Consider the following 27534-nt stretch of genomic DNA (forward strand, 5'->3'; position numbering starts at 1 on the left):
CCGATGTCGCAATTTTACTAGACCTTGCTTGAGTCGCAGAAAGCTGCGAGTTCTCACACTGAAGGCAATTTCGCCACAGTTTTTGTTCATTTATGTTGGTGAGTAATAAACAGAATACTAAACTCGCTTCCTCGAAATACCATTTTTATTAAACTTGTTAAGGATTTTGGTCATTAACAAAATCTTTAACCCGTTTAATAAAAATGTCGTTTAGTATCCTCTATGTCTGTATGCTCAGTTGACCTAGTATACAATTGACTGTGCTTCAGCAGAGATTTCATATGGACGTGGAAATGGCCCTATCGCCTGTATAATTCACGGAGTATGATTGTTAATGTGATGTGACGGGCAGTACACTTAGTTCGTTCTAAAGTGCTTTCAGTGCTGAAAGACGTGTATAAAGGGAAGGGTTATTTCGCACTGTTACTGTCACCCCAACTGTTGGGCAGTGGACATAAAAAATACAGGACTAAGTCGTGATCACTGAATTGTTGTATGTCTCCTTACATGCTTTACAGACGGATTTACAGCAGGATTATATTGAATCGTTGTATGTCTCCTTGATTATATTGAATCGTTGTATGTCTCCTTACATGCTTTACAGACAGATTTATAGCAGGATTATATTGAGTTGTTGTATGTCTCCTTACATGCTTTACAGACGGATTTACAGCAGGATTATGTTGAATTGCTGTATGTCTCCTTACATGCTTTACAGACGGATTTACAGCAGGATTATCTTGAATTGTTGTATGTCTCCTTACATGCTTTACAGACGGATTTACAGCAGGATTACATTGAATTGTTGTATGTCTCCTTATATGCTTTACAGACGGATTTACAGCAGCATTATGTTGAATTGTTGTATGTCTCCTTACATGCTTTACAGACGGATTTACAGCAGGATTATGTTGAATTGCTGTATGTCTCCTTACATGCTTTACAGACGGATTTACAGCAGGATTATCTTGAATTGTTGTATGTCTCCTTACATGCTTTACAGACGGATTTACAGCAGGATTACATTGAATTGTTGTATGTCTCCTTATATGCTTTACAGACGGATTTACAGCAGCATTATGTTGAATTGTTGTATGCCTCCTTACATGCTTTACAGACGGATTTACAGCAGGATTATGTTGAATTGTTGTATGTCTCCTTACATGCTTTACAGACGGATTTACAGCAGGATTACATTGAATTGTTGTATGTCTCCTTACATGCTTTACAGACGGATTTACAGCAGGATTATCTTGAATTGTTGTATGTCTCCTTGCATGCTTTACAGACAGATTTACAGCAGGATTATATTGAATTGCTGTATGTCTCCTTGCATGCTTTACAGACGGATTTACAGCAGGATTATGTTGAATTGCTGTATGTCTCCTTGCATGCTTTACTGGATTATATGGACATATAAAATCACAAAGCACACTGAGTCTCTACTACATGAACACACATTCCACCTGTGGCAGTATCCAAGCGGTTAAAGTATTCACCTTGGTAAAGTTTCCCCAAAGTGGGTCAATTTGTAAAGTGTCCAGTTCAGTGATTTTATTTGATTGGATGTCATCCTTTCCCGCGTTAATCGAATGTGATATATGAGACCGAGAGTCATATTATTGCTCGAATACTGCTGAGAGCTGCCTTAAAGCACTCAATCAAGCCAAACTTCTCCACAAATCATTATTACATTTCTCTCTTTATACTATCAGTCTTCAGGTGAGTTACCACATACGGCTGCATCAAACACTATTAAATGTCTGCAGGGCACATTTGCTTCCAAAATTGACGAGGAAGGAACAGTTTTTTATTTGTTTCTCTCAGAAATACAGTTTGGAATGTTTAGCACATGTTGATGAGTTGTAGATTCAGTCACACTTACAGACACTCATTCTTATAGTGGACAAATGGATGATCCTGACGCGGCCAAGTCAACATTATTTTTTTTAATACGGCTGTAAAAAGTTGTTACGCGTACAAATAAAAGTGAGGCACCGATGCCCGAGAAACATTTCACTTTTTTCATTTAGTCTATTTTGCATTCATCCTGTTTTTGTACCGTATTAGCACTGTTTTTATTTACATACTAGTTTTATACTCGTAAGTGTGAATAGATAGACAGACAGACAGACAGACAGACAGACAGACAGACAGACAGATAGATAGATAGATAGATAGATAGATAGATAGATAGATAGATAGACAGACAGATAGATTATTTGCATTTAAGGCCATTAGACCTACAGTACAAAATAGTAGGTTATATAGATGCGTTACCCGATATGTATATAATATGGGTCAAAGAAGCAAATTGTACTGGCAGTAATTTAAGAGAATACACTTAGTATAGATACATCACAAGGTTGTGAATTATGTTACATGTTTGAGGATGTACAGAGACACTGGATGGAGATAAGTGTCCGGCTGTATATAACATGGGCACCACCTTCGACAGCTTTTTGTAAATAGCATGTATTTATGGTGACTTGCTTTAGTAACGATATGGCCGAATTTGTATTGATATGTAATGTTGACTCGCTCGCTATAAAACTGAGAAAACTCCGATTGCTTGGTAAAGGGCTTCTTGAACGAACACTTAGACCTCTAGTCTAACCATCTAACCATCATAAATTAGACAGGTACATCAGGTAGATGATTTTTATCCTTTCAGTGAGTGATTTTCAGTGATTTATTGATATACCAACACTGTTGTGTCGACCATTGGTGTATCTAATGTGCAGTTATCTCAAAGTTGTTCAATTGATAAGTTAATCTCGAATCTTGTCCGAATTGAAGTACCCCTTCATCTTCAGCACAATCGCCTTTGAGTGCAGGATCAACCTTGATATTCCCTTTTATAGCAAATGAAATCTGATTCATCGGAAATCAAGACTAGCTATTATCTTAAATTTGAATTAAATATTAAAATCTTCATTCATCGTGGTCAGAAAAGAATTATTTCTAGTCACATCACGTCGAACCTTATATTTGGGATTACACTGTCTCAGTATAATACAGATTCTGGTTCGTGTGTGTGCAATCTGTATGATTAACACACGCCTGCGAAAAGAAATGGACCATTTTCGACCGTACTGGTTGTTGGGGCATGTCTGTATTGACCACCCGAGGGCCGAAATCCATATCAGGCGGATTGTACGGCTATTACTCAAGCAAACGCTCGAAAATCCATTAGGCAGAGCCTAGTCTATTTTAGAGTTACGTCCCCTGTGTCGTCTGCTCTGGAATATTGCTAAGAGCGGCACAATTAACGTCTGATGGGGTACAAGGTGTTCCAGTGACCTGGAGCTGTCGGGATCAAGCCCACCTGTGACCGGGTGTAGAATTCTTAGTGTCAACTTTTTGTGCAGGCTGCCACAAACCCTATTGTACAGTACACAATAGTACACAACGCTACAATATCTTTTCACGCCTCGCTTCATACATTTAGGCTCGGCATCGAAATCTACAAGCTCCGACCGTCTGGTCCAACGTCCATGCGCCTAAATCATACACCTGTCAACTTCCGAGGTTCGCACGCCCATGTGTTCCCTTTTCAGTCTGTATCTCTCTCTCAGTCACATTACCACAAAACAAAACCCAAAACCATGACTGCCCCCCCCCCCACACACACACACCCACACCCACACCCACACCCACACCCACACCCACACCCACAAAACACCCACACACACTCCTACCACCGCTCATAATACATATGCACAATACAAACAACTATGCCATACACATGGGCGGATCCCTCCTCTTAAAAAAGGAGAGGTTGCGCTTTTGTCATTTTTATCTTCAGAGGGGGAGGGGGGGGGAGTTGATTGGGAATCAGAACATATCAACTTTATCAGTGGCGGATCCAGCAAAACCCCACTCCTCCCTGGATCCGCCACTGATACATATGCACAACACACACACACACACACACACACACACACACACACACACACACACACACACACACACACACACACACACACACACACACACACACACACACACACACACACACACCTGCATAACAACCCCGATTGGTAATGCCTATGATTTTTATCATTTTAGGTCCTTCTCTCCTTCAAATTCTTATATATAACAAACCATTTCGGTTTTCCTTTCAATTCCTAAACTTCAGCTTTTTGCTTATTCATAATTTCATGTTTTGAACGTTTTCATTCCTCATTTGAAGGTAAATCATAGGGCTGCGCAATATAACCGGTTAACCGGTATTACCGTTTCAGAAAACCGTTTTTGTTATGTCATGCATTCTGAAAACTTCGTAACACTCGGAGATATTCATCTATTTCCGTTTTTCACACAGCAAGTAAGTTTCGATTTGGATTTGTGTTCATAATTTATTTACAAATGTGTCCGCAATGTGTTGGATGTATATGTTAGAAGCATTTACGCATTAATGACCAGTGGTCTCTGATATGTCCTGACCGGATCATGTTTCTGTAGAAAACCTCGGGGATATTTGAATGGGTCGGGAGAAGATGGTGAGAACCCACAAATTCCTACTTCCCTGCTTTTGAAGGTTTGGTCATTTATGAAAAGGATTAGAGTGGCTTTTGAAATATAATAAAAATATGATGATTTATTAATACTTCTGGTAGTGTGCAAAAAAGACGCAATATGATTCGATAGCAGAAAATTATGTTCGAAGATACCTATTGTAAACATTTTGTGTTGGTTATCACATGATATGTGGTGTGTTTCGTGATCACTGTTTAACTGTTGACAGGATTATACCGAAATGCATTAGATTTGACAGAAAGAATCGTGACGCCCTTAAAAAAAATAGATGCAGTGTCAAAAAATTGGCTCACAAATTTAGTATCGTGTGTGTCCACTGTTGTCCTTGATGCAGACTTGACATCGATGACGCACAGACACAAAGTGATTGAAGAAAGCTTGGGGAATGTTGTTCCACGTCTGATCCAACATTCAGCTAACATTAATGGCTGATTTTGGGGCCATGACGTAGGCAAAATGTATATTGAAATTAACATATTTTCCACCAGATTTAGAGTCTAGAGAATAATCTGCTGTTCTTCATTTCTCAAGTGTCCAAAACATGCAAAAAGAAAAAGTTCATTGTGCACAAAGTGCACATGCCACATACGATGTGTGATATCAGGTTTCATGGAAAGTGCTTAGGTACATGTTTGTTTAGGGTCAGTTAGGTTTTGGGATAAAATATCAGTCAAAAAGACTGAGATCACTTTTTCAAATGGATGTGAGTATAGAGTGACATCCCTCAAAATGTGACATTGTACTTGTACCAAAACGATAATAACACATAATTTTGTTGTATATCTCAGCTTTAGTACAATCCAGATCATACAAATTATTAAGTAATGTGTTTCTAGCAAGAACATGATAACCCACTTGAAATAATGAAAGAGTGTAAAAGTAGCATTTTAAACACTTAAATGTCAAGAAATGTTAAAATCAGTTCCTGGAGAAGTTTCTTCATTGTCGGGATCATGGGTCCATTCATCAAGTCTGCTCTGGGTGGAGATTACTCTCAAAACATCTCCACTAGACATCACATGTCCTGCCAGGATTTTGTGACTTGTCATGTTCTTGCCAAAAGGGAACCACATGCGTGTGCCTTATACTAAGTATGGACATGGTGCAGCTCTGCACACTGCCACGTTAGGGGAGACAAATCATGCTCATATAGTAATACTGGACCTTGTAGACCACTAAATAAAATTATCTGGAAAAAGCACGACGTGTGGGTTGTACTTTACCCCGACCCCTTCTTCTTCTTCAGAGTGGGGGAACTGGTAACCACTGTGTTGATGTAAAATTGTCCTTTCCTTGTTTCCGTATATTGTCTATTTTGACACGATTAAAAGTTAAATCTTAATCAAGCCAGGGAGACTATACCGTTTTAGATTATCCTTGATCAAACATATTTTGTTATGTGTATGTTATGTATAGTTTTGTTATCGTTTTGCTTTCTATATCAAGTATCAACACGATTATAAGTATTTTCTGTGAAGAAAAAGTATTCTTGCAATATATTGCAAAGCGTATCGCAATATATGCTTCCGCATCGGAATATCTCGCCATATGAAAATTCTCTGCAATGCCCGTCCCTAGTAAATTATGAGAACGCATTAAATATCTATTACACTTAGTTCTAACTACTGTTTCAGCGGTAGGGAGACAGGAAACGTGGAAAAGAGACTTTATGGGGAGAAATTGGTGCCGAAATGAGCAATGAGTCCAAAGCTATTTATCTGAAACAGACAACAGTTCTTTACTAATTACTGTGTTGTGAAACTGTATTACAAAGGACACTTTCTAAACCTCCATTTTGAAATTTAGCTTCATAACAAAAGACCAGTGACGCAAAATTCTAAAACTGAAACTATTTAGTATGACGGTCACTGTAAAGGGAAATGGGTAGGAGGGGTCGTCTCCAAAGCAAAATCAGGACGGGTGTCGCAAACGGTGGTTGGCTTGGGTTGGGGTGATAGAGATATATCACCTAACATAAGATGTTTCTTCTGGCGAAAAAGACTAGGGAAGTAAAGGGTATGTCACAACAACTGACCAAAATATTAACACATGTTGTAGCCAGCCATGTCGACCCTCGGGTGATCATGACACTATCATATTTTGGGACACGATGGCTGATTTATGCATTTCTATCACACGCTTTTGTATAGCTAAGCATAAACATTATGACAGAGAGACATGTAAGATGTTCAGCAAACATAAAAAAACAAAAAACATGAAATTCTCTGAGATGACCCCTGGTGCCTCTAGGCAGCACGTGCATTCCATTCCAGGTGAGTCGACGGCCCATCGTCATGCTTGGCTGAGCGACGTAATTGTCATCTGTAATCTGATCTATTGCTTTCAGCGATTGTTCGTAGTTTTGAAATGAATTTTAACCCGATTTTACGAGTAAACCTGGTTTTTTTCTAGATATCCTACTACGCATCCCACTCAACGCCCAATAAGGCCAGTATGGGTTATTTCGACATATGCTATTTGAATTTGTGTACATTTTATAGATACATAGCAACAGACTAAAAACATTTTTCTCCATTTCCGACTTAAGGTCCCACCTACCCCCGTCGGCGACGTTGGCTACAGACAGAAGCCGACGTTTAACCCTAAACTAAATGCTAAGGAAGCTAGCATCCATGAACATCTTGCCTTTCGATTCAGTATATATTCAGGTGTTATGACAGCCATAGACGATGCCATAAGTCTTCCAGTCTTACCAGCGTTGCTTGCTTTATATAGAGAGATCCATAAGAAACAAATATCTAGTAAACACGCTACAGGTCATGTGGACGTATAGACACAGTAAATAACTCCACAGGTAGCACTCCCGCTTTCTGTGAACCCATTCAAGACCAATTAGATTTTGCTGCACATTTTGCCACGTCAAACATTGAGTGAAACTTTCTTTTGTTAAGTTCCGAATGCTTAAAACTGATTCCTTACTATGCATTAAGATTTGAGAGCCTGTTGAATTTTAAACGCCACATAGTGTGACCCACCTGCTTAACAACAATAACGATGAAATGTAAAAAAACGGAAGACGTTTCACCTTTTGTTGTGTCATTCGTCAACTGAATATTAAATTTCAGAACGCAGTGGCGAGTTCAGTGGGAAACTGTGTCAGTGGCGATGAAAAGTAGTAACCGGTAGCCGTCGCTAGCCTCTTGTGTCATTCGTAGACGGAGTATTTAAGTTCAATTCGTTCAATAGTGAATTCAAGCGGAACTGTTAGGGAATCGTCAGACGTATATCACATAACGTGAACGGTGTTAAGTCAGCGCGGCGGCTGAGAATACACGGGAACAGGTGTGCTGGGCACATTACACAGTTCTCCTCGGTTTCGTAATTCTGTGAAGGTATGATTTGTCTTTATCTGTTTCATAAATGTTAACATTGCGTAACACACATTTTATTACTTAAGTAATCTTAAAAATATAATGAACATTTCAAGTAATTTGCTATTGTGCCAAGCTAACGTTGTTTGTTTGTTTGGTTTGGTTTGTTTGTTTGGAGTTTTTTCTTGTTTTTGGTGTTTGTTTCTTTTTTGTTGGTTCTGTTTTGTTTTGGGGTTTGTTTTGTGTCCGCAAAGAATTTGACGGCTTTGCTTGAATGATTTCGTAAATACGTAGCTATATTATGAAATGATTCGAACAGAATCGATTGTCTAAGTCATTTCCGATGGTAAATGAAAAAAAATATCATATCCCGTACAGATGGGTGTATTTACCATATCGTAAAATGTATTTTTTCTCAAATTGCTCGTTAAATTTAGTCTTCGTTGACAATTCCGGTTTGAACATTGAACTATCATGTCCCAAACTCAGATCACTGCAATAACATATATTATTATGACTACAACCGAGACACCTTTCGAATTCTGTAAATCTAGTAGCGGGCAGGGGGTTAATATTGGTGGAGGGTGCACACAACACAACGCTACTGGTGGTTACAGTTTGCAGTCATTTATTCCCATTAAAATGAACGTTTGAGATCACCCTGAAAACACACATACATGTAACTACATATTTGAGCGTAGCATACAATACATGGCATACATATAGATGTATTACACTTTCAATATATTCACGGAATACAGCTAGCCCCGAAAATGCACTAGCACAAATGCATTTTAAATATAAATTAAACATGAAAACTATTCATACGTACAGATATACCTATCACACATACACCTGAGGAATACTTATAAGGTCCTATAAAGTACACCTACCACTGTGTGGCAAGGAGTGAATACAACCTCTCATGCAGTCGTGTAGTCGCAGATCATTCTAAGAAAATTAAAACACAACCTTCATAATACTAACAGTGGTATATAAGATACGTTATGATAAAATCAACAAATCTCACATCTACCCTCACCATTTCATATCACATTCACACGATTATACATTCACACCATGTGTTAATTGTGTCTAGTTAGTTTTAAACTGGTAGAGACCAACTGCATATGCCATATTTAATGTAAAAAGGTAATTGATATTCAATAACGTAATTTACACAAATTTCACTGAAATTCCACATCCAACCGACTGTACTGATAGTTGGAGAACAATAGAAGATTGAGTCATACACGGAAGCATTAATATAACACTTCTGTAAGGAGTACACTATGTACAACACCATACACTATGTACAACACCATACACTATGTACAACACCATACACTATGTACAACACCATACACTAAGTACAACACCATACACTATGTACAACACCATACACTATGTACAACACCATACACTATGTACAACACCATACACTAAGTACAACACCATACACTATGTACAACACCATACACTATGTACAACACCATACACTATGTACAACACCATACTCTATGTACAACACCATACACTAAGTACAACACCATACACTATGTACAACACCATACACTAAGTACAACACCATAAATGCATATACAACACATGTACCAACGTAGTAAATAAGCTCCTCATTAATTTCCAGAATTGTTCCACAAATAATCCAATATATTGATCTGATCCTCTTTAAATGATCTGTGTCGGCTGTCAAAAAATCTATGTGTAAAACAAATGTTTAAAACTTAGCAGGCAATAGGTGGCAAGCTGGCCAGAGAAACTGAGACAGGACAAAAGAAGCATGTGCAGAGTGTAAGTGCATGGGTCAGAACCTGGCCTGACCCAGTAGAGTGGCTATTGCTAATTTGAGTGATTGTGGGTGCATACATAGTGAGTGAGTGAGTTTATTTTACGCCGTACTCAGCAATATTACAGCTATTTGGCGGTGGTCTGTAAATAATCCAGTTTGGACCAGACAATCCAGTGGTCAACAACATGAGCATCTATCTGCGCAACTGGGAACCGATGACATGTGTCAACCAAGTCAGCGAGCCTGACCACCCGATCCCGTTAGTCGCCTCTTACGACAAGCACAGTCGCCTTTTGTGGCAAGCATGGGTTGCTGAAGGCCTATTCTACTCCCAGACCGTCTCGTGTCGGGTGAATGCATATATTTAACTGAGAGTGTACGTTTTATTTTATTTGTAAACAAAAAAGCTGACACATATAAACTATATAATAACTATATACAAGTACGTAAAATTGAAACGTATAAACTATGAAAACAATAATGATTAAACCTTGACTTAGCCACGCAAACTCGGAGTCGGATTTCTTTTAAAATGACGGTTATGGATAGACTGTTAGAGAGTAAATACATGTCTGTAGGTTCATTAAATTATTCATTGTAACTAAGAATTGAGTTATTTTCTACGGATTGTCTGATCTGGTTAAATCCACGTTGGACAGGTAAAATTTTGAAATTTCCAGCCCTGATGTCTGGCTGTTTGTTGAAATTGCTTTCATCAATGAACAGACTAAATCTATCGTGAGTGATCGAAACGTTTCGACTATCAAATTTCATGATTTGTTTCCATAAATGTCACGGAAACATTTTATTTCATCACCAGTGTAGCGAGGCTTCTTTCACTCTTTGGCTCACTCGCTCACTCACTCATTCAACGCCCGTGAGTCTGGGCCAGACAATCCAGTGATCAACATCATGAATATCGATCTACCCAATTAGGATCCGATGACATGTTTCAATCAGACCCCCCTTACCTCCCGATCCCGTTAGTCGCCTCTTACCATAAGCATATGGGTTACTGAGGGTCGTATCTAACCCGGCTCTTCGCGGATTATCAGTTTTTATAGAAATCATGGGACATTATTAGCGCTATATATGAAGATTTGTTTATGATTTTGTGTTTAATGACTTTCGTGACTTGAACAATGAACCTCAAGATCAGTATTACGCCGACTTGCCTTTCACAAAATCGGAAGGGACTGCGTCATGTTTTATCGCACCTACTTGAAAGACGTTTGGACGTGGAACTAAACCATGGGCTACCGATCAGATGCTGCTAGAATATTGCTAAAAGCTGCGTAAAACCGTACTCGGAGCGAAAATGTTCGTATCAAGGACACCGACGATATAGCCTGCTGACATACCGTGCCACCCGCCTGAAAACGAGAGGCCCGACGGAGCCGTTGTCACGTTCTCAGTGAGAAACGTGTCGTTGACGAAGCTGGGCTAACAATGAGTGACAACGAGGGTTTACGTGTGTCACATGGTGACGCCGAGAGAGTGCGGAAGGTGAGGAAGGATGTAATACCGCAGATGGTGAAAGCTCTTGGAATAGGCGGGCCGTGACCGAGCGGATGTGTATGACAGTCATCGTTGGGTCACTATCATGCGAATTTTTCGCTTTAAGCTGCTCGTAATTCTCAAGACTCCATCATGAAGAGGTTTGGGTTGTCCTTGTTGGAACTGTACAAAGTGTGGGAATTCTGTAATGTAATTGGAACGGGGTTTATTATAAGCCATTCAACACTGAACTGTAATGTCGGAGGTCGTCTATCTGATCACACATCTCAGGATGAAATTAAAACAGCTGTAATGTCCCTGGAAAGATAATACTCATCCGTTCTTTAAATGTGCCATATTTATCATTCCGCATTTAGAAATGTTTGTTTAATATTGCATTTATTGTATTGTATTTTGGATAAAGGTGTGTTTACAAGTAACCGGAATATTGGTCTAATTGTTCCACCATATTATGGAATATTCAGCAGTTGAACCACATAACTCTGGGGGAATGTCTTTACTAAATGTAATGGAGAAGTTATGTACGTCTAGTCTGGCAGCAAGGCTATGATGTTGGCTCATGAGACAGGTAATATGTGAGTCACAGTCGGGTTTTAGCGAGGATTATTCAAGTTTTTTATCACATATATGTGTTACAATCTCTGTGTCAGAAATATTTCAGAAACCCGAAACATCGTTTTTCTCTCTTTGCAGCCTTCAGGCCTTTTCACCTCGTAGACAGACATACATTATGCATGCAGACACCTACTATGCGTCAGGTGGTGTTCTCCCTGTACCATGTACTGGTGTCGATTAATGTGTTTGGAATCTAGTACATACCCTAGGGCATGTTTTGTAATGCTTAGAGTTTATGCAGACAGTTTTAAAAATGTGTGTCAAGGGCTAGGTTATTGCTATTTTACGTCTTTTTGTCATACGTCTGGATCTCCCAGGACATGTGGACATGCTGACATTATTTCACAGCTGCAACAACGGTGTAAAGATACGCTCCTGGATTGGCATTATGACATTAACATTTCACATTAACACAGTGTAACGTCCGAGTTGCAGTCACTGTCAAGTCCATAAATGGACATATCTTCACTTGCCTGCAAGAACATAATCAGATGAATGTTGTTCTGCAAGTTTCGTTGTCATTTACATGTTTGAATATTCAGCAGTGTCGGAATGAAAAGCTGCTAGAAACGCTGTAGCCTGCCCCAAGTGTCAGCTACAACACACTGTAGCCTGCCCCAAGTGTCAGCTACAACACGCTGTAGCCTGCCCCAAGTGTCAGCTACAACACACTGTAGCCTGCCCCAAGTGTCAGCTACAACACGCTGTAGCCTGCCCCAAGTGTCAGCTACAACACGCTGTAGCCTGCCCCAAGTGTTAGCTACTACACGCTGTAGCCTGCCCCAAGTGTCAGCTACAACACGCTGTAGCCTGCCCCAAGTGTCAGCTACAACACGCTGTAGCCTGCCCCAAGTGTTAGCTACAACACGCTGTAGCCTGCCCCAAGTGTCACATACAACACGCTGTAGCCTGCCCCAAGTGTCAGCTACAACACGCTGTAGCCTGCCCCAAGTGTTACCTACAACACGCGGAAGTACTTATTAGTACTTATTATACAGAAAGTCGTCAGACAAATGCACAAAAGCACAGCTGTCCTCATATATCATATTTGCACACAAGCGCTTTAGCATTTGATGCATGAAACTCGCTCAGTTTATCTGCATAGTGTTTGCTGTTGCAGGTTTCCTCCCCCACCCCCACCTCTCTCTCTCTCTCTCTCTCTCTCTCTCTCTCTCTCTCTCTCTCTCTGTATATATATGTATGCACGTGTGTGTGTGTGTAATGTGCGTGTGTACCTTTTGATGGGAAGGATACCTACATATCCTGGCTTAAAACTAAACTCAATATGTCCAGTTTGAAGTTTGATTGTGTTTTATTTCATTTATTGGATGTATCACAGTTCATGGTTGTACAAATAGCCTGTCAAGTGACTACGAATACGAGATGTCATTCAAATCCATTGCCTTTGGGAGCACGCACTCACACACTAACTCACATTGCATTTGGAATCATTCACTCACATTGCCTTGGGATCACTCACTCCCTCACACCTCGCGTACTCACTCACTTATTTTTAATTCGTTTCGTTTCGCAGACAAAGCATGACGCAGATACTTTTATGCATCCTGGTCTCCCTCCTCACAACACATGGAGCTTCTGGACAGCAAGTTAACACCACGCATGGCACAATTGTGGGTCTTAGATCGACCGTCCTTGGCAAGACCGTCGACACATATTATGGTATTCCATATGCCAAGCCGCCCATAGGTGATCTGAGGTTCAAGCACCCACAGCCAATGGACCCCTGGGGACCGAACGTGAAGGACGCACGTTCAATGAAACCGTCTTGCTATCAACCAATTGAAATTGCTGACGGAATGCCATGGAGATCATTTCCCCCCAACTTCAGTGAGGACTGTCTCTACATCAATGCATGGGCACCAGCCAATGTTCCAGCAGGTACAAAACTTACAACCATGGTATGGATCTATGGTGGAGCGTTTCTGACCGGATCCATCAACATGGCTTTGTACAATGGACAATACCTTGCCGCTGAGAAAAACGTCATCGTAATGGCTATGAACTATCGTGTAGGAGCTCATGGATTTCTATATCTTGGGCCTGACACGTTTCCTGGCAACCAAGGACTGATGGACCAGGCTCTTGCCCTGCAGTGGATTCACAGCAATGTTGAAAGATTCGGCGGGGACCCAAGCATGATCACCTTGTTTGGAGAAAGTGCAGGTGCAGCTTCGGTTGGTCTTCATTTGTTATCCCCAGTCTCGCGTAATTTCTTCACGCGAGCCATTCTTCAAAGTGCGGTTCCGAATGCATTTTGGACATCCAGTACACCTTCGAAGGCTATTGGCAACACTAGAAGTCTCGCAAAGCTGTGGAACTGTAACGCTAAATCCGATGCTGACATTTTCCAATGCATCCGAGATATACCGCCAGAAACGATAATAAACAACCAGGGCCTCCTACAGTTCCGTCCTGTCGTGGATGGTCGTTTCTTACCAGATTCTCCAGCATCACTCGTTGAAAAAGGGCAAATTAAGCAAGCGGAAATCCTTCTGGGAGTGAACAAAAATGAAGGCACCGAATTCCTCCTGGACCTATTTCCTTCAATGTTTTCAGCATCTACAGCTCAAGTTAATATCAGCAGAGCACAGTTCCAGGAGATTGTAACAGCCGTTACTATGGAAGGGCCACCTGCTGTTGTCCAAGCTGTTATAGCTCAGTATGCCGATATTCACGTCCCTTCTCTACATCCAAACTACGCCGAGACTGCTGACAACGCCTTTGGAGACGGTTACTTCAAATGTCCAGCTACCAATTTAGCTGCTTCGCATTCAGCAAATAACAGCGTTTACTTGTATTCCTTTGAGCACATGATCCCATCGTTACCAGTACCACAATGGATGGGAGTTCCTCATTCGTACGAGATAGAATCAGTGTTTGGGCATCCACTCGGGGATGCCTTTACTTCGACAGATGTGGATAAGTCGATAAGCCGGAACATGATGACTTACTGGGTGAATTTTGCGAAGACTGGGTAAGTACCTTATATTGTAGATATGAAAGAAATCGTGATGTATAATTGAGTGAGCGAGTTTAGTTTTACGCCGCTCTCATTAATATTCCAGCTATAAGGCGGCGGTCTGTAAATAATCCAGTCTGGACAGACAATCAAGTGATCAACGGCATGTGTATCGATCTGCGCAATGGGGAAACGATGACATGAATCAGCCAAGTTAGTGAGCCTGACCACCCGATCCCGTTAGTGGCCTCTGACGACAAGAATAGCCATCTCTTATGGCAAGCATAGTTGCTGAAGGCCTATTATACCCCGGGACCTTCACGGGTCTTATGTATATTTGACAGTGACATATCCCACTGTGCCTAATCTCATGCTGTCTGCTTGTTTGGTTAAGGCCATTAGCGGCATGGCAACAATAGTTATATCCTGTTTATAGTTCATGTCTGCTAGCAACCCATGCTTGCTATAAAAGACGACTATGCTTGTCGTACGAGGCGACTAACGGGATCGGGTGGTCAGACTCGCTGACTTGGTTGACACATGTCATCGGTTCCCAATTGTGCAGATCGATGCTCATGTTGTTGATCACTGGAATGTGTGGTCCAGACTCGATTATTTACAGACCACTGCCACATAGCTGGAATATTGCTGAGTGCGGCGTAAAACTAAACTCACTCACGTCATGTATGCTAAGGGATATGGTGCGCTTGATTGCCTTATAAGGTTGCCAAGAGGTAATAAGGTCGAACGCTTTTATAACGCATCCCTTAACTACACATTCTCTGTGAAATTGTAATGTGGGTGTTACGGGCAGTATATGTCTCATATCCCATCAGTAACAACCATCGTGCTTTTACGGGCAGTATACGCCTCATATCACATCAGTAACAATCTTGTATCAGCTTTTACTATCTCATCGGGACCACATAGGTCCAGTAGCTGTTTCTCAGTTGCACAGTCTCACTTTGTGATGTAAGTGTAGTGTAGTGAAACCATTTTTTTCAGAAACCCCAACCTCCCTGAAACAACAAACTACCAATGGCCGACCTACAACTGGATGGATGAGCGTTTCCTGGTCTTCTCATCGTCCGGACTTTCCACGAAGCAGGGCATGAGAAAGCCGCAGTGTGTATTCTGGAACACTCTCGTGCCACTGATCATGAAGAGCGAGGACCCCGCTACAGGTTCGGGCAGTAAGTCTCATTTATCTTCTAAAACAGACTGCCAGAGCGGACATCGCTTGTGTGAGATCAAACGATGTCTACACTGATATCGCGGCAACTGAACTGTCAAAACATCACTTAATGACCTCACATTGCTTTGATATCACAGATGACAAAGCTATTTACTTTGCAAAGCTGATGCTATAATTACAATGTTATGATGTCATTAGCTAATGACGTCACAATGCTATGGCGTAACTGAAAGCACTGCTCAAGAGGTATATTGACAGTTTGGTTTTCAAACAAATTCAGTCTTTTACTGATAACAGCTGAAAAATGATTTTGATGATAACGAGTCTTCTGAAATCAAACTAATCAACTCGTGTGGACATATTTGATATCAGAGGACACTTGGCGGAGACACGTCTATATTTTGTGTGTGCCATAGACTTATGTGATGCTCAGGGAGTCAGACTACTAAACCATATAGACGCATTGTTCATTTGACGAAATGGCGTTGATCCCATTGAAGAATATCAGTGCTATTGTTTAAGAAAATAATATGATCTAAGTTGCTGCAATCTTGATCTCGGACTTTGTGTACTCCTCCGATAAGTGAAAACTGCCACCACTCCCGTTGCTGATAGGTATGAATACACAAAGCAGTTTAGAAAGTGGTCAAATGCAGCACATATTGGGATTACACTTTTTTTTTTAGACTTTGTGAGTTGTTCTCTCACACTAAAGGTGTGTCCCTGATTGGACTCGACCCAACAAAAGCAACAGAATCTGTACTAAGAATGTGTAAATCCAAATAAAACATGTGTTAGAAGTGGGTTCCGCATGTCATCGTGAATTTACTTATCGTATTTACTTGTTCAATAGAACGTTGGTATTTTCATTTGTGACTCAGTATTTTTGCAAGTTAATGGGGGAAACCAGAACGAGAAAAGCGTTGATAAAACCTCAATAACGACGAAATCAAGGTTGAAAGTACACAAGTTAACCCCTATCTATAAAGTTAGAAGGTACATATAGCAGAAGCTGAACAATTATAGACAGACACAAAATGTCAATACTTTTACAGTGGATCATGTACTTTTGCATGTAGATTATGATATCTTTGTCAATTCAATTCAATTCTTTATTGCATGAAAGGTCGTACATGAAAGAGGTACGTGTCAACAGTGAAAAAACTATATCATAAACTCCTGGCTTAATTAATTGGTGGTTGTGCTCGGTAATGAAATTAAAATGGACTGCCTGGAAGCCAAACCTAGAACATTTCTGGTTCTTTTGTTTCAGCAACAGCTGAGAACGTGGTTTACAGGTGTCACACCAATGGAAGCAGGGCGTCATTTGCTGTGAGCACGTGGCTCATTGCTGTACTTGCAGCATTAGTGGGTGTATAGACATGGAGCGATATACACAGTGTATTCACAGAATGATGACAAAATATTCCCAGAACAGGACGCTCCTCTTACGTAATCATGGGATATTACAGAACTTTGTTTTGTTACATTTTGCTTCTCAGAGAAGGGTTCAATTGAAAACTGTTAAATACATACCGAACAACAAAATAAACCTTTTTGTCATGTTTTAAGCAGATTACACAAACATGCACGCTTACCTTTATTTTCGAAACTTGCGTTTCTTTTGCTGTTCAGTATATACGGCAAGAAGTCTGTGTGTCATAATGTGTCATGTGTTGTCATGAGAGGCTTATACACAATCGATGACTACCTCAAATATATCCGAAATTCAAGTGACATGAATTATACTACACGATTCAAAAGAGAACATTGTGACCGCTGCTATTTGATAATAGAATATGTTATATTGTGCTATTTGTGAATAGATGGACTCGGCTAGACTACATTCATTTTGCACCAACAAAGATACTTTATGCTTGGGTACGTAACCATGGTATGTACACGCGTGTTGCACGTAGACTCTTTAATAATAAACAATGTTCTCTGAACAAATATACATTTTACTTACATGTTTATATCTCGTAGATTATTTTCATGTACGTATGTATCCGCACCAGTGCATACATCTTTTCAACAACGTGGTTCATTTAGGAGCCAACTAAAAACCCATCTTTTCCTAGCCACATACTAGTTTCTCCACTTTGTTTGCACAGGGCCACTGAGCAGCACTGTTTGGACATTAGGTGCTTAACAAATAGATTACTATTAATATTATTATTATTACTACTACATTCACTTGTATGATTTCTAACACCTATTGTTTGTGTACGTCATTTTTAAATATTGGATATTTCTCCAGCCGAACATCCTGTCGTTTCGGATATGTTTTTTCACATACTGCATGTTAGTCTATCACTTAAGGATGTGATATGACGATTAAGATTAGGATTTCTAACGTGATCACTAAAAAACTGGTGTCTTGTACAAGGATATTTTAAACTTTATGTATAAGATTGCATATTTTTTTTCTTCTCGTGCTCATTTTTTTTCAAAAGTAGCGAGGGCGGTAGGACTTTATTTTTGATTTTTGATAGAAAAAGTGAGGAGGGAAGAACACATTTTTTTTTTCTCACAGAAATACGACTTGGAAAGTTTAGCACGTGTCAATGAGTTATAGATTGAGTCACACTCGTTGTTGCAAACTCATTCGTATAGTGGACAAATCGATGATCGGGACGCGGCAAAGTCATTTTATTAAATGGCAATAAAAGTTGTTGCGCGCACAAATAAACGTGAGGCGCCGATGCTCGCGAAATATTTCACATATTTGCTTTAGCCTAACCAGTGACGGAAATGCTCTCTGCTTCCCACCGAATTATATTCATGCACAAGCAACGTTATTTGACAATTGTTTAAAAGAAAACCTGAAATAATGCCAGACTTGGATTTGACAATATATCAGTAGTATGTTCGCGCTGACACATATATATTCATGTATTAAATGTCTTTTGTTTCATATTTTTGTGGGGCGGTGGGGTACCGTGAAAGCGTTGCTCGTCACGCTGAAGTCACGGGTCCTATTCACTAGATGGGTACAATATGTGGAGCCCATTTTTGGTGTCCCCCAATGTTATATTGCTGGAATATTCCTAAATGTGGTGTAAAACAAAACTCACACACGTTGGTGTAAAATAAATAATAGCACTCTAGTTTCAGTTTCTGGTTTTCTTTACGGACAGAATGATCAAACTGTTCCGCTTTCATGTTACATTGGAGAATGGCAGACGCAATATCACCCGAAACGACGTTCGTCGATATTCCTCGATGGAGGGTTTGGTTCCACAAGGAAGGTTTCACTCATGCCTACATGTAGGTCACATATCTGCTTTATCAATGAAAAATTAGTTTACGATGCCCGGGTGGGTTGAAAATTAATTCCGAACAGAGACCTGGAATCATCATTGGTTTTGATTCTGACATTGGAGGAACCCGCTGACTTATCAAAGATAAATGTGATGTAACACAGAGGTGGGCGAAAATTTCTTGCATCTGAAACTCACTGATGGCTCGATGGCCCCGCCTCGGCCGGCGACCATTGAAAAATTAGGTATATGTGATCAAAGCATTTGTCCACTTCTCCTTTGAATCAATGTGTTCACTGCCACTTCCTCTTGGAGGAAAGTTTGGCCGCGTCCAGGTCTTCCCCGTTGAAAGTTTGCTAAAGTCCTATTCATACGCGGGAAAGTTTTGACTTCAAGCTTTCAAAAACAGACTCATGAGCTTGATATATATTTAACATTCACGACCTTAGTAAAGCTACCAAGACATTGTCCGCCACTACTCGGATAGTTCCCGTTCGTAGACCGTTAGATATGTGGGGGACATTTCATGATTTCACACAATAATGACCGATGCAATTCCCAGTTGCATTTGTCCCATACAATCACACTGACTGTTCTTACATTCAGTCCCCAAGAGTGCAACTGCTGGAGTAGGATATTCTCAATTTTATATGCATGTGGGAATGGCCTCCTCGCTATTACTATATTACCAGAGTATGACCAGCATACCAGATTGCGATGTGTCATCTGGTTCGCGTGAGTCGGACCGGACGGTTAATATGCTTTCACAAACATAATGCTTTCAGTGCTAAGGATTATCTTTCTCACGGCCCTCAAAAGACCAGTTCTAACCCGGGTCTCGTATATTGTAGAGGGGTGTATAAAGGGAAGGGTTTCGTCTCATACTGTTACTCTATTCCCATTTATTCGGCAGTGGGTCATATGAATATATGACGGTTTCATTGAATGGACGGGTGTTTAATGGTGGGGATACTTTTGTGTCACCGGCAAATGTTCACCATTGTATGTATCTAGCATTACGACATGTCACATTAAGTCTCTCTTATCCAAAGCCCGTGCCTCATACTCTACATAGGTTCAGTTTGTAAAGTGTGTTACTAGTACCCATGCCACCTCGAGAGAAAGGTCAGCTACTCACATTCCAAAGCTGCGCCTAAAGAATACAATTTCTGTCAGCTCCAAGATGTATTTACTGATCCACCTGCCTTTCTCGACTGGAGGCCCTTGAAAGAATACAGTCACAGCCATCTATACCTGGTGGTGGGTGAGCGAGTGAGTTAAATGTAAAATCACTCTGGCGGTATTTCAGTCATATCGTGACTATGAGAGTTGTATAATAAATACAAACTTTAACAATATATATATTCCGACGAAGGACACTAAAACATATATGCTATAAACCTACACTTGCATGGAATCATCTAGTCGGTCGTACAGACCCTGAAGCAAATGTGTCCAAGAAAGCCCATGCAAGTCTAGAGAATGTGACACATAAAGTCTCAGGGCTCCATTTCATTATATTACTGTTTTTTAACTATGAATTCTTTTCAGTAAAATATGTTCATTTCAGAGACTAGTTGTTAGTCTAGCAATCGTGAAACGATATTTCTACAGGATACAATATAAAAATGAGCTTTAGATCGCCAAAACCTGAAGGTAGATCACTATTCGTGGGAACAGGGGGAATATACTGCATTTGTTACCTGGGTGCATCCTAGATGGATTAACACCATCCCTTCAGTCGCTTGCGATTTTGGGGAACTGTAACCAAAATATTCTGCGTTTAGAACCAGTGTTAAATAAAATGGACTTACTATACTTCATCAGGCTATGGTTGTAAGGAGAGACTAAAATATTAACAACGGACAAACTAACATTGCCACGTGAACGAAAAAACACAATTGAGAATGTTTTGTATGTCAAAACCCTCTGCCTCTGGGGAAACGCCATATAACTCTGCTGTAGTGACACACACCGAGTCGATGACTCAACAATTCTCCACTATTCAGTTTTGCTTGGATGGCGTGTCGTGTTACACAGTTCTCGTTTCCTTTCTCACAAACAGTGATCTATATGTGCGACGTTCTTTCTTTCAAGGACTAAGTAGCACATTCACAGCATTAAGTATTTATTTCAAAAGATCCTCGTGAGATTACGGCGAGAGAAAACACAGTGATAATTGATAGTGCATGTAGTCTTATGATATCTACAGTATTAATAGCACTTACAAACAGTAAATTGGTCCTCCCAGTTTTGTATTTTCCTTTTGTTGTGAACATTTAATTATTAACTCCCGTACGCTGCATTAGCATTAAGCTTGTCTAATTCTTAGTGTTATATAGCATGATCGGCTTTATCTATTCACCCGTACTCTTCATTTTGTATGCAAATGACTGTTACCTGTCTCTGGAGGACGTATTTCCTGTGAAATTAGCAGATGACGCAGTTGTTGCCCAGACAGAGCTGGTGGGTCTGCACTCAAGTGTATCGATACGCTGAGAGCTCTTTATGCGTGTACAAGTGATCTGTTTGATTGGCATTTTAGAAGTATGGACTTCCGAAGTATGTCGTAATGGGAAATTAAGATTATTTATGGATAACAACTTCAGGAGTTACAACGGCATAAGCATTCATACTGAAATGTCGCATCATATACAATAGAAGAAGTTGTTATCCTTAAGAAATAGAGATGCTGCGTTTGTAAATACATGCTCTCTCTGCATTTGCGTTCGATCTTATCAACCAATACTGAAATGGTGAACTACTGTGCATCTGGAAACTGTCGTTCGTCCAAGTACAAACCACGACTTGGAACTGACAATCTGAGTTTGCACCGGTTTATTCCGATCCAGTCATCAGAGGAAAACGGATGCAGTTTTTTTGCACGCCACAAGCATAACAAAATGTTAGGTATGACACCTGCTTGTCTGTGTAATTACATAATGTGACTGAGACATACCTCAAGTGCACGAGCCATAAATCAATGTAAACTAGTGGGCAAAATAAAGTGAACACCCTTATTAATGATCAATAAATCAAAGCAAAACATACTCAGCTTTTACGTTTTAATGAAGCATTTAATGAATCCAGCAGATGGGACAATGCACCAACAATATCTATGAGAAACTCATCACAGATGAAGAGCACTGGTAATGGACAGATGGTTAGGAATAGCACAGTTCATACATGTAACAAGTCAATCATAGAATATCTCACTCATTACATGTGTTTGGTCACGCATACACACCTAGTAGACACACACACACACACGCACAAACACACACACACACACAAACGTGAGCGCGGAGACATAGCAGCAATACAAGCCCATCGGCTGTCAGCGATGTCGTCAACCAACGAATGACGTCCTTCAAAATCCCATTCCACTCGTTCCTCAGAGCGTCTGCAAGTTCTTATCGGTTCACTGTGGGTCGTGGTCGTATTCTCACCTGGCGATCCCACAAGTCTATGGGGTTTAAGTCGGATGAGAGTTCTGGCCAAGAACTTCGATATTCTGAGCTTTCAAGAAGTTCTGGACCACTTGCGCTGTGTGGGGCCTTGCGGTATCGTGCTGCAGAAGTGTTCACCGTTGTTGCTGGCGAAGAAATGGTATTGTCACGGGTTGACAAATGTCATCTCTGTGTCTCTGAGCGTTCACGTTTCCACGCACTACGACCAGTCGTGTACACTGATCCCCGCAAATTCCTCCCCATACTATCCCACTGCACACAGTTCGGCGCTAGTCTTTCTACCTTACGACGGTATATTCGCATCACTATGGACCTTGTTCAATCAACTTTCGTCTGTAACAAACATTTGCTGCCAAATTCGTTCCAGGCAGCGACGTATAGTCCTTGCTGACTGTAACCTACGACAACGATGTTCCTGGGTCGATGCCTTTCCATTCAGAGGTCGTCGACCTCTGATACCTGTTATAACTAGATTTCGTAGCACGGTATGTTACCACTGTTTCCGTTGCCGTGATGACCCGATTGCGCAGATGATGAGTACGCAGACGGCGGTCTTCCCGCGGGATCGTCACACGTGGTCTGCCTGGTCGTGGCCAGTCTTGGGAGCTGCCAGTTTGCCTGTAACGCTGGAACAGCCTAATGATGGTACCATGTGTACAGTTCAGGGCCCTTGCAATATGGCTGTTGTTGGCGCCCATCTACCTCTTACCTCTGGCGCTCTTTCTCTTGGGCTCATAGCCGTGACATTATTTCGGTGTTGTTGGTTTTTTTTGTCAGCTGAGATGGGGGGCGGTGGGGTAGCCTAATGGTTAAAGCGTTCGCTCGTCACGCCGAAGACCGGGTTCGATTCCCCACATGGGTACTATGTGTGAAGCCCATTTTCTGGTGTACACCGCCGTGATATTGCTGGAATATTGCTAAAAAGCGGCGTAAAACTAAACTCACTCGCTCACTCACTCAGCTGAGATGTGTGACCACTAGATCTTATAATACTTCTCCACAAACATTTAGCATCTCCGAGATGCACGTTTCGCTATTTTTGGCAAATGTGCATGCTTCTTCACAGCCAACATGTTGCGTTTGGGCGCACGATTAGTCTGTGTGGGAGCGAACCGTTTTGTCCTATCAGGATTTTCCAACTTGGAAAACTCAACCAAAAACTCAACAAAATAAGCGTTCACTTTCGTTTGTCCATGGGTTTATTCTGTTTATGGGTATATCCCGATAGGTGCTAAGTTCAAAGTACACATGGCCAGTGATTGAAGTTGTGCATATGATATTGTTCTTAAAATAAATAAAGCAATCAATACAACAGCTGCTTATCACAATCAACATTTTTTTGGTTCCACATGTGTACAGACATGTGTTAACATATTTCAACAATTGTTTTTAACAACGACACTTCAACGAAATCTCAAAGCTTTAGATGACGACACTGTATTACCTTCCATTGGTGAAAACATTATTTGTTGATTTCGAAGTAACTTTTCAAACTGATCCCGAGGTACTTATACTATACAGAATGTCACCTAACTGGGGTGTCTTGTAAACCTTATTTTGTCTTATTTAATTCAATTTGATCTCCAAGATACACGTTCAAGACCTTAGATGACGATAGTGTTTTTTTTTCAATTTGTGGATACATTATTTGTAGTTTAGGAGTAAATTGTGCCAACATACATTATACAGAATTTCACCCAAATTAGATGCTTTGTAAAGCTCATTTTGTCTTATCTAATTCAACCCGATTACCAATGTACCTCACGTGACCACCTCCAGCTGCTAACGCTGCCCGACCCCACCTGGATACAGATCGAATCAGTCGTTGGATGTTTCGTTGTGGAATCTTTCTCCATTCCTCCTGCAGCGTGTGGAACAACTGTTGAAGATTATGTGGTGGATTACGACGTAATTATCGATGGTAGGATTATCGATCTGATCCGAAAGGTGTTTGGGTTTAGATTCGGGGATCTAGAGGACCAGGGGAGGGTATTGATGTTGTAGGTAGTCCACGGTGGCACGTGTTGTGTGGGGCCTGGCGGAAGAGCTGCCGTTGACGGTCAACAAGGTGAAGGACGTGCGGACGGAGAATCTGGTTGATGTATCGACTGGCCGTCAAATTGCCTTGGACAAGCACATGTTCCGGGCGGTACGGTGGCAGTCACGTAGGTGGGTTATCCGGATGTACCAATCTTGGGCAGGTGTGGTAACTCTTGGACTTCCTGATCATTTGTTGATGTCGATCCCACAGAACGCTGAAGATCCTTGCCACGTCACTCTTTGGCTGGCCAGCTTGCCATCGTCCAATTGCCTGATTTCGATCGGCAGCGTTGGGACGTTGCTTTGCACGTGATAAACAATCATTGTGCCTGATATTCGTGCTGAATGACATCCACACATGACAATCCTGATTGATAAAGCCGTTCAAAATCATTTTTAGTTGCGTTTGGTCAACCATAATCTTCTAAAACATTCCAGAAACAATGTTTGAGTTAACATATATGTACAAAATTGTATCATTTATGAATTACATTTTGCGTTTCTTTGGGTTTTTTTAAAGTGTAGTTTCCAGTTGTTTTTCTGATAATTTCTCAGGCGTGCACTTCAATTCCATGAAATGCATGTTCTCGGACAGAAAAATCTTGGTAAATCACGCAAAACATAGCGGGTGACTGCTGACGCAGAAGTTCAACTCGGTGTTGAGAGACTTCGGGGAACAGACTCAATGGGTAGCCGTATTCCACTGCAAGGACAGAGATTCGTTCCAGGAATGCTTGACTATAACGGGAACGGGTGAAGAAACAGCTCGCCGAAACTAAGCATGCCAAGCTTGTGTGACAACCGACCAATATTTAGTAATGTTTTAGTAATGTTTCCGTAATGTTTCCGAAAAAAAACGCCGTAGCCAAGCTCCGTAAAAATAATTACACTTTGTGTGTGATTGTAGGTAACGTAGTTGACACTGCTGTTGTTTAATTGTTTATGTAATTCAAACCAAAACAAGCCCAACCACAACCGTCACCAACATCCCACGGGGTGATCGACCCTCATATTATGTTATAATTAAAATTATATTTTCCAACAATATATATTATGTCTGAGCGAATAACATTCGTTAACGATGCATGCCACGCCTTAGTGGTTTCCGGATTAGCAATAGGATACACTCGGTTGACTAAAATGATTATCAAACAGTCGACTATAAAACTCGACTTCGACCTGCAGGACATGGCCATGCTTACCATGAACATTGGTATGGTGATGGCCACCAAAGACGTCCTTGTAAAACAAGGTATTGTACCTGAATATATTTTAAGCTAATATATATAATGTGGCCGCGATAGCAATGATGCTCGAGTGGGGCTCTTGAGACTGCCCGGGCATTTTCCGGGACTAATTATCCATTTTCTCAATTACGAGAGTCAAACGCGGCTGAGGTAGAAGAGCTAAAACGACACAATATAGCTGTGGAAACTCTGCAGGCCGCACAGGCTGAATACGTTAATTCACGCATGAAGAGACTAGATTTTATCAATAATCACCCTGTTCGAACGTTCAAGGACGTCGACGAAGCTATGAAAGAATACAACGTGTTAACAGGTAAACAACTAGAACCATTAGGTAATGCACCAACGATTTCTCAGTATTACACACCTTCCGAGGGGCAGAGGGATCGTGAGTTGGCCTTTGTGGCACTGGGTTTAGCAGCGACAGTGTTACTTGTGAAACAACTGGACTAATTACGCAAATTATTATATCAAAGATGAGACCAGCACCGTATATATCGTTGTCAATGTGTTCTTATTGCAAAAAACTGAAATTTGTGGTAAAAAAGCCGTATTGAGGGTTATTGTTGTTTTCACCGTAATGATGATTAAGCTAACAGGACATGTTCATTGTGAGTGAGTTTAGTTTAACGCCGCACTCAGCAATATGTCAGCTATATGGCGGCGGTCTGTGAATAATCGAGTCTGGACCAGACAATCCAGTGCCCAACAGCATGAGCATCGATCTGCGCAATTGGGAACAGATGCCATGTGCCAACCATGTCAGAGAGCCTGACCACCCGATCCCGTTAGTCGCCTCTTACGACAAGCATAGTCGCCTCATATTGCAAGCATGTGCTTGTAGGGTACAGGAGTCAAAGGTCATTACTGATTATGTAGGTTTTTAAAATTTTATTATTTTTTTTATGGCTGTGGTATCATTTGTAATTCCTCACGTACGAATCTTCTACGCGGTCCGTCTTTCAACCAGCATATAGGTTAGGTTCCACATCTTTTATGTCCACTCGATCTATATATAAAACTAAACTCACTCACTCTAATTTCACGTCGGTTTTCTTCAGTAATGCATCCCACGAGAGCCCAGGACTTGAATAATACCATGCCGGGTCCAACCCGTAATGCTTCGAACACGTTTTTTCTGAATATCTCGTATATATCGGTCTGTTTTCAAATACAAATCATGGTAATCACCTAGAATCTTATAACCCTGTTTTCCCCATACGTTTTTCGCGTGATGGTCATCGTCTTGTGTGATAGACGCGTCGGATAGCTTGCTATAGAAGCGGTCAATAGGAGGTAACTGTGCTTCGTTGAACTTACACCAGTCATCCATATATTCATACGGTTAGATACTCTTCTGTGTGACGACTGGTTATAGCCAAACCGTTCGGTGTTAGTAGCCTTGACCAAACTGTATAGAGACGACAACAGAAACTGAGCACTATCTGTGAATCTCAACCCATTTACCGAAAAGGATATATATCTTTCCATATTGTTGGGGATACGAGTCATGTTGCCTTCA

At 40.9% G+C, this 27534-nt stretch overlaps 1 protein-coding gene across 1 annotated transcript; it reads left to right on the top strand.

Moving 5' to 3' along the window:
• Window positions 1–7642: 7642 nt before the first annotated feature.
• Window positions 7643–19102, top strand: LOC137269938 (acetylcholinesterase-like). The gene is made up of 4 exons (XM_067803776.1): window positions 7643–7895; window positions 13352–14812; window positions 15803–15990; window positions 17266–19102. The coding sequence occupies exons 2-4, from the start codon at window positions 13359–13361 to the stop codon at window positions 17370–17372; spliced, it is 1749 nt and encodes a 582-aa protein (XP_067659877.1). The 5' UTR covers window positions 7643–7895; window positions 13352–13358; the 3' UTR covers window positions 17373–19102.
• The last annotated feature ends 8432 nt before the right edge of the window (window positions 19103–27534 follow it).

Source organism: Haliotis asinina, unplaced genomic scaffold (genome assembly GCF_037392515.1).
Source record: "Haliotis asinina isolate JCU_RB_2024 unplaced genomic scaffold, JCU_Hal_asi_v2 scaffold_19, whole genome shotgun sequence".
Classification (NCBI taxonomy): Eukaryota; Metazoa; Mollusca; class Gastropoda; order Lepetellida; family Haliotidae; genus Haliotis; species Haliotis asinina.